The 8,695-nt window shown below is 39.5% G+C and overlaps 1 protein-coding gene across 2 annotated transcripts in view; it reads left to right on the plus strand.

Annotated features, from left to right (window-relative positions):
- The window catches only part of mfsd2aa (MFSD2 lysolipid transporter A, lysophospholipid a), a 20,462-nt gene extending 13,348 nt beyond the window's left edge, over positions 1-7,114 (plus strand). For both annotated transcript variants that reach the window (XM_053232920.1, XM_053232919.1), the window contains exons 10-14: positions 2,531-2,614; positions 2,747-2,859; positions 3,786-3,929; positions 4,448-4,627; positions 4,834-7,114. In XM_053232920.1, the coding sequence (XP_053088895.1) occupies positions 2,531-2,614; positions 2,747-2,859; positions 3,786-3,929; positions 4,448-4,627; positions 4,834-4,888 (576 nt within the window). In that variant the 3' untranslated portion in view covers positions 4,889-7,114. The remainder of the gene's footprint in view (positions 1-2,530; positions 2,615-2,746; positions 2,860-3,785; positions 3,930-4,447; positions 4,628-4,833) is intronic.
- The last annotated feature ends 1,581 nt before the right edge of the window (positions 7,115-8,695 follow it).

Consider the following 8,695-nt stretch of genomic DNA (forward strand, 5'->3'; position numbering starts at 1 on the left):
GTGTGTGTGTGTGTGTGTGTGTGTGTGTGTGTGTGTGGGGTGGAGTGCCATGTCCATGACAGGATGGAATATTTGATCCATCGGTGAGGGAGTGTGTTTTCCAGCTTTATTTTGCAGAGAAAGTGAAAGAGAAAGCAACGATGAATAAATATTTTTAAAAGGTCGAGAATGAGGGAGTGTAGTCAGAGACACACACACACACACACACACACACACACACACACACACACACACACACACACACATGCTCTGGAGTGCACCATGTCAGGGTCAGGTGTCCTGGAATCGATACAGAATAGTAAAATACTGTTGAGTCCGTCGCAGTAAACACTCGATTAAATACATGAAACTAGAATCTTAAGTTATTTGTCGTGGTTTGTAGCATCCCGTGGCGTCGGATCGTATCGCTTACACCGTCTGTGTTTTAACAGGATTCAGGATTTTATTTCTTTTTCCTGTTTTCAGCCTTCAAAAGAGGCATCAAAGAATTCCCAGCATGCAACACACCGATACTTATTCAACCTTCGGGAATTGCCACCAAATCCGGATCTCTGACTGAGCCATGTTTCCATGCCGACAGAAGACTTTGTTTTTCCAGGCGGATTCGAACAATTATTCTGGTCCTATTCGATCCATTTTTCCGTCAGTCGTGTTCTTACGGAGGAGTTGGCTTTCATGCATGTTTACTTGTCTGACTTTGTTCAGCTTATGAAAGAGTTCATAGCGCCTGTTTGGGTGGAGCCCTAACCCTGATATTTTCGTTGTAAAACAATATGTAATATGTCCCAAAACCACAGAGTTGTAAACACCGAGGGACTTGGATTCATTTCTGTCCAGTATAAACGCTCAGAGTTTTAATGAGTGTGTGTATACACTGTGTATCTCGTCATCGCAGGCTAGAACACCGCTTAGTATCGTGTAGCCCCTGACAGGACGCCGAGCTGTAACAATCTTCATTCTTTACACCATTTCAAAGTGTTAGTTTAGTTAGTTTAGCACTCCCTGTCTTTTTAAAAAAAAAAAAAAAAAAAAAGTTTTGTTTACAAACACTAAAGCGGTCTCTACACCGCCGATAAATGATGGATATTGACGAGTGCGCAGCCGGCAATAGACAGATAAACTGTAAAACAGATAGAAAAGCGGAGCCAAAGAAGATGCTAAAGAAAACTGGGGCAAAACAGGAGCTGAGATAGGAGAACTAGTTAATGTCTGCTAGTAAATTGTCTTCACTCGTGTAACTACTAGTGAGATTTCTAGTAAAGTCGCTAACAAAAAGGTACATAATCGTGTGATTGTTTAGAAAGTGATTGCTTATTAGCAGCAGCCAGCTAGTTATCTCACTTCCCTGAACATACTGTTATCTCATGAGCACCGCCCCCATTTCCTTCACACCCAAATATCCACCATAACCGTCGTAGTTTTATCTACCTCCAAGACGCGTAATCAGGAGGGGGTTTCGCCGCGATTCACGCCGGGAAATCTCACTACAGAGCCCGCTGCGTCATCGCCGGAAGACGCCTGTAGGCACGTTTACAACAGATATAGCCACGGTTTAACTTAAGATTTTGGCCAGAGTGTCCCTTTAACGACAAATTTAACAAGTTCTCAGAGAAAATCTATCCCATAATAGTACTACTCACTGCATGCTGCTAGGATACGACATGTTGATAAATGTCGAAGAGTTTTATTACAGTTAATGAAAACATAATATTGTTACACCGCCTTTGTTTTGATTGATGAGATGTCAGAAAAGTGTGTTTGGGTAGGTTGTTAGGGGTGTGTTTGTGTGTGTGGGGTGTGTGTGATGTTTTCCAGCTTTAGTCAGCTTTACAAGAGAAAGTGAAAGCAAGGAAAAATAAATCCTAGGTGGACCCTGACACACACACACACACACACACACACACACACACACACACACACACAAAACCAAGTGCTCTGGTGATCATGTTGGGGTCAAGTTTGCTGAATTGTTACAGAATACAATTAAAATAATGTTTGGTTTGTGGTTAAGTTTGGCTGGGTGTGAGTAGGCAGGGGTGTGTGTGTGTCTGTGTGTGTGCGTCTGTGTGTGTGCGTCTGTGTGTGTGCGTCTGTGTGTGTGCGTCTGTGTGTGTGCGTCTGTGTGTGTGCGTCTGTGTGTGTGTGTGGGTTGTCTGTTGGCATGGTCATGAGCAGACCGGTTGTTTGGAGGGTGTGTGCCGTTAGATGTTTTCCAGGTTTAATCAGGAGCTTTATTCAGGAGGCAGTGAAAGAAAGTAACAATGAATAACTTCTTTTATAAGTTCAGGAAAGATGAAGCATAGCCACACTCTCTCTCTCACACACACACACACACACACACACACACACACACACACACACGCATGTGAGTGCACTGTGTCAGGGTTGAGTTTCCTAGATTTGTTTCAAATTACAGTGTGTGTGTTGATTAAATTCTCATTACTATCATTACTCATAGAAAATGTATCCCATAATACTGTACGCCACATTATGTGTGTGTGTGTGTGTGTGTGTGTGTGTGTGTGTGTAGCTCTCTGGAACCCTCACCATCCCTCTGTGGCAGCTCTTCCTCACACGCTTTGGCAAAAAGACTGCAGTTTACGTCGGCATCTCGGTGAGTGACAGCAACTGCTGTGTGTGTGTGTGTGTGTGTGTTTTGGTACACATTAACCTCTCTCTCTCTGTGTGTGTGTGTGTGTGTGTGTGTGTGGGTGTGTGTGTGTGTGTGTGTGTGTGTGTGTTACAGTGGGCGGTTCCCTTCATGATCCTGGTGGTGTGTATTAAGAGCTCTCTCGTCGTAACGTACATCGTTGCCATAGCAGCCGGTGCCAGCGTGGCTGCAGCTTTCCTCCTGCCATGGTGTGTGTTTGCACAAGTGTGTGTGTGTGTGTGTGTGTGTGTGTGTGTGTGTGTGTGTGTGTGTGCGCGCTCACATGTACAAACCCCTGTGCGCACACACACACACACACACACACACACACACACACACACACACACACAAATGTGACAGTGTAGTGTAACTGAAGCTTTTATCATTTCACTGAGACAGATCGTATAGCAGTAACTCCGCCTCCTCTCCACTTTCAGCTGATTTGATTGGCTGGGAGGATGTGACTGACAGCTGACACCATACTTTAAATAATTTTTAAAAATTTTTTTAAAAAGTGGAGGCTACACACAAAACTGCAAAATGAGTACGAATTACTTACGCACACTTACAGTAATAAATATCAGTGCAGTTCAATTAGACTGCAATTCATTTCGAATCATTATTATAATTAATATTTAAATATTTTATTCCAAAGCTGAAATTAGTATCATTCAGTCTGCTTATTAAGTATATATGTAGTCATAAAAGTCATTACTTGTTTGAATAATTACACATGTGATCAGTGTGGACTGATTTAAAACACACACTCAGGTTTTTTTAATCAATTAAAAAAAATTAACGAGGTTCTGAAATTTACGTAATTACTGTTAATTACTGGATTATTCATAAATGAACATCTCCATGCTTATTAATATTACACACTTAATGACTTCATTTCTGTAGCATTTCTGTAGTGTGAACTTAATTTATTAATGAATGTTTTATTTCTTGGGTGAAATTATTATTATTATTATTATTATTATTTATGTACTTGATTAATTGCAGAGTAAAACCCCAAAGCCATGGTGTGAAGATGATGTGTTCATGTACAGAAACATAGAGTAACGTGTGTGTGTGTGTGTGTGTGTGTGTGTGTGTGTGTGTGTGTGTGTGTGTGTGTTGTCATGGTGATCAGGTCGATGTTACCCGATGCAGTGGACGATTATAAAGTACAGAATCCTGAATCTCAGGGTCACGAGGCCATCTTCTACTCCTTCTACGTCTTCTTCACCAAGTTCGCCTCCGGAGTTTCACTGGGCATCTCTACTCTCAGCTTACAGTCAGTCCACCTGTCTCACCCTCTGTTACTGCCTGTCTCACTCTCTGTTACTGCCTGTCTCACTCTCTGTTACTGCCTGTCTCACCCTCTGTTACTGCCTGTCTCACTCTCTGTTACTGCCTGTCTCACCCTCTGTTACTGCCTGTCTCACTCTCTGTTACTGCCTGTCTCACTCTCTATTACAGTCTGTCTCAATATTTCTTTCTGTCTCACTCTCTGTATTATTCTTCTCTCACTCTGTCTCTATCTATCACTCTGTGTTTCACTCTCACTGTTACGGTCACTATTATTCTTTGTCTCACTCACTTTATTACTCACAACCTTTATTACTTTCTGTCTGACTTTCTATCACTCTCTCTCTCTCTCTGTGTTTATTACTCTGTCGCGCTGTCTGTCTTTGTGTATTATACTTTGGGCACATTAATGACATGTTGGTCATTATCTCTGTGTGTGTGTGTGTGTGTGTGTGTGTGTGTGTGTGTGTGTGTGTGTGTGTGTGTGTGTGTGTGTGTGTGTAGTTTTGCGGGTTATGTGTCGAGGGTGTGTGTTCAGCCTGACTCAGTGAATTTAACCCTGAGGCTGCTGGTGTCGGCCGCGCCCGTCTCCCTCATCATCCTCGGCCTGCTCATCTTCAGATCGTATCCCATCAACGAGGAGAGGAGGAAACAGAACCGAACACGCCTACACGCCCTGCTGAAGTGGGACTGACACACACACTCACACACACTCACACAGATACTGAGAGAGAGAGTTTTATTTCTTGAGTCAGTTTTCAGTGTTACAGTGCTTTAAAGTGTTCTCACTCTGTCTGTGTAAGTAAAAGGATTAGTGTAATATTACACTAATGGGTTAATTTTATTTATTTAATTTTTGTCCTGTTTGTTTTTCTTCTTCTCACTCACAGTGATAGCAGAGAAGAGGGTTCGGAAGACTCCAGCTCTTCAGGACGTTCCGTCTGAAACACACACACACACACACACACACTCTTTGAGTGCATCGAGTGTGTGTTAGCGAGCATCCATAAGTGCCTTATTGAGACTTTGTCACATGGTGGTGGGATAAATGAAGGAAGAAGATCTCGAAGCTCTGATAATGATAATAATAATAATAATAATAATAATAATAATAATGATGATGATGGCTCCCCCTGCTGGAGGACTGGAACAGTTACATCCTTCACCTGCCTGCGCTCCAGTCCGGAGGTTTAGTGGCTTCCTCATCGACTTCTACTCACGACCGGTCAGCAGAGTGTGTATCACAGACGGGGGTTACAGGAGTGTGTGCTCCCAGCACAAGAGAAGCAACCTCAGCCTCGGCCTGTTTGGAGCAATGCATTCTGGGTAAGTCTGCAGCGATGTCCACTCGATCCCTCATCTCAGCATCCAGCCAGTAAGAAACTCGAGGCGTTTTTAACCAAGTGGAAATGGAGGAAAGAAAGTTAAAGCAGGATTGGAACACTGAAGCCCTGACTGCACTTTCATCTGAAGAAATAACTAAATTCATTTGGAGTAAATAAAATATATATAATATATGCATTCTCATCATAGACTCTCCTGCCCCCTTGTGGCCGAGCCAAACAATTACATCCAGTTACTTAATTCAAATAAATACCAAAAGTAATTTGAAGGAAAAATAAAATCCACATTACGATCAAATATATATATATATACATGATGAATAAGAAAGTGGGAGGAAAGATATTTGTTGAAGACCCCAAATAGAAGAAAATGTAATAAATAAATAAAATAATAAAAAAAAAAAAACAGTAGATCAACTCAATATTAATTACTCCAAATGAATTTGAGTTTTCTTGTCTATAGTGCACTCTTGTGGATGAAACAGGAATTACAGCCACAAATTTCATCCAAATAAAGACAAATTCTGTGTAAAATATTAGCCATAAATTTGAAGGTATTGAGTGCTGGAGAGATTCTGAGTGAATAATTTGTGAGTTGAAAAGTGAGAAGGAGCTTTAAACTCATCTCTACTTTACATTTCTAATTCTGGATCGTTGTATAAAATAACATCAGTTTATTTTACACACACACAATATATAATATATATTCATTATGCTCCTGACTGTGACTTCATTAGCCAAACTGACATGTCACAAGGCTAATATTTTTTATTCACTACACAGATTGACATAACGCACAGTTTTGTATAAAATACCAAATTAAATGACACAATATTCGAGTTTACCAGCTTCATCTTAGCTAACCAGCTACCTAAACACAGCGAATGCTAACATTAGCCAGCGACCTCTTTAGTTTAGCTAGCGTTAGCATTACCTCACTAATGGTACAGGAGCTAGCTGAAGTTCCATAGCTAGTCAGTTTTGCTAGTATGCTAGGTGACATCTGATGAAATGTCATATTTTGATCATTTAATTTGTTATGAAATCTAACTGTCATGAAGGAATTATTTAGTGAGCAGTAAAGCAGAAAAGCCAGCAGTTAATCTTTTGAAATTATTTCTGTAAATCTTGTAGATAGAGCTAACGTGAGCACGGCTAATCACATTATGAAGTTATTATTATTATTATTATTGTTGTTGTTGTTGTTGTTTTTTCCCCATGATGATGTATGAAGTTCATATCTATTTGTGTGACAATAATACAGTTAGCATTGCTGCCTTGCACCTCCAGCGTTGGCGGTTTGAATCCCGTCTCGGCCCTGTGTGTGTGGAGTTCGCATGTCCTCCATGTGCTTCGGGGGTTTCCTCCGGGTACGCCGGTTTCCTCCCCCTGTCCAAAGACGTGTTGTAGGCTGATTAACATCTCTAAATTGTCCGTAGTGTGTCAGTGTGTGTGTGTGTGTGTGTGATTGTGTCCTGTGATGGGTTGGCATCTCATCCAGTGTGTTCTGTGCCCCTGGTCCCCTGGGATACACTCCAGGCTCCAGGCTCCCAGTGACCCTGTGTAGGATAAGCAGTACAGAGAAGGGATGGATGGAAGGATGGATGAATGAATGAATGGATGAATGGATTGTCGCTGTTGTGGCACAAATGCAAAGAGTTGAACTTCATACATCACCGGAGGAAAAAGAACCATGTTTAGGAACCGCACACGTCAGTAACACACTCAGAAGTGACGATGTTGTACACATCAGTGTTTAAGGGTGTGTTTAAAAAGAAAAAAGAAAAAAAAAAAAAAAGCACTTGAATTCATTTTTAACATTCTAAAACCACATGAGTGTTTTAGACACTGAATAACCAGAACAACTGAGCAATAATAAAGTTAGTTCTCTTATTTACACTTTATTTAAAAGCTTGAACTAAAACTGTTACAGCAATTAAACAATTCTTAAAACACTGAAATGAATTAAAGGAACACAGTTAATGTCAGATAATGTACAAATCTAATCATCTAAAATGTTCAGCTGGATCAGACTTTAAAGTGTCTGCAGATACTTTCAGAAAAGAACAGACATTAGAATAGTTGGATAAATCTGCAGTGCTCGACACACGCCGTGTTCTTGTGTACGAGTTAAAATGTTCACACGTCTGACTGCTACATTTCAAATAACTCTTATACTGAGTTTGTTCAGACTTGTGATTTATAATTTAATAACCTTTAACAGTTTTTAAAACCTTCAGAATTTGAAATTTGATCTAAAATGATCGTGAAAGCAGGAGAATAACGACGCAGATGTTTAAAGAAATGAAGGTTTTCTGAATAATGAAGCAAAAACACTCGATATTTAAATCACTTTATCATCAGTACTCGAACACACACTTGTGTAGTAATTAGTGTAGTGTTCTTATTAAGTGTATTTCAGACGGATTTTCTCCTCGTGCTCTTGAATGATGTTAATATTTAAGTTACATCTATTTATTAGCAAAGTTTAAATGTACAAAGTTTGAGAAGCTGCTTATTTTGAATGAAGTGAAACATTTTTGTAGGTTTTGATGTTTTTGTTTGTAATATAAAGTTCAGAGTTGATTTTGTGTGTGTGTGTGTGTGTGTGTGTGTGATTTTTGTGTGCAGCCCTTAATAGCTTAAATGTTACAAATATTAAGTGATTTATTTTATAAATGTTAATGATGTAATAATCTACCTTTCTTAATCCTTTGTATATAAAACCCTGAAATGCCAAAGGAAATGAAAGAAATGCAGTTGAAGTAAAATGAGTTAGTGCATTAAAGGTCTTTATTATTTTTTTGGACTGATCGTATGCAGCTTTAAGTTTTGTTCTTTTTTGTCAGAGTTTGATGTGAAATCTGATTGTGTTTTTTTTTTGTTAAATATTTAAGCAGAAAATACAGCACAAAAGAGAGAGGAGTGTAGTGTGTGTGTGTGTGTGTGTGTGTGTGTGTGTGTTTTGTAAATAATGGATTTGGAGATGACTGTAAGTGCGTTGGTGTTAATGAGGAGTCATTAATAAAAGTTCACTGTAAGTAATGTGGAGTTGTAATGTTTATTATTTATTATAATGTTATTATTGTTTATTTGTTTATTATTCTGTGGTTTAAAACATGAACTTTGTGTTTTATCTTTAGACTGATGATCATCATACACTTTTGTAAAAAAAACAAAACAAACACTAACAGATCATTTTATGGTTAAAATAAAATAATGTTTTATCACATATGGACCAATCAGAATCCTCCAAAAAATGACCATGAATAAAATTTCTTAATTTCTTTGGACAGTCATATCACTGATTTCTTTTCGTTGCTTTACTTTTAAATCAGGACCGGAAGTGCGCTGTGCACGCGCAGGCGAGCCCGGCACTGACGTCACTGCGTGGTTAAAAGTGTCATTT

The sequence above is a fragment of the Pangasianodon hypophthalmus genome, chromosome 3 (genome assembly GCF_027358585.1).
Source record: "Pangasianodon hypophthalmus isolate fPanHyp1 chromosome 3, fPanHyp1.pri, whole genome shotgun sequence".
Classification (NCBI taxonomy): Eukaryota; Metazoa; Chordata; class Actinopteri; order Siluriformes; family Pangasiidae; genus Pangasianodon; species Pangasianodon hypophthalmus.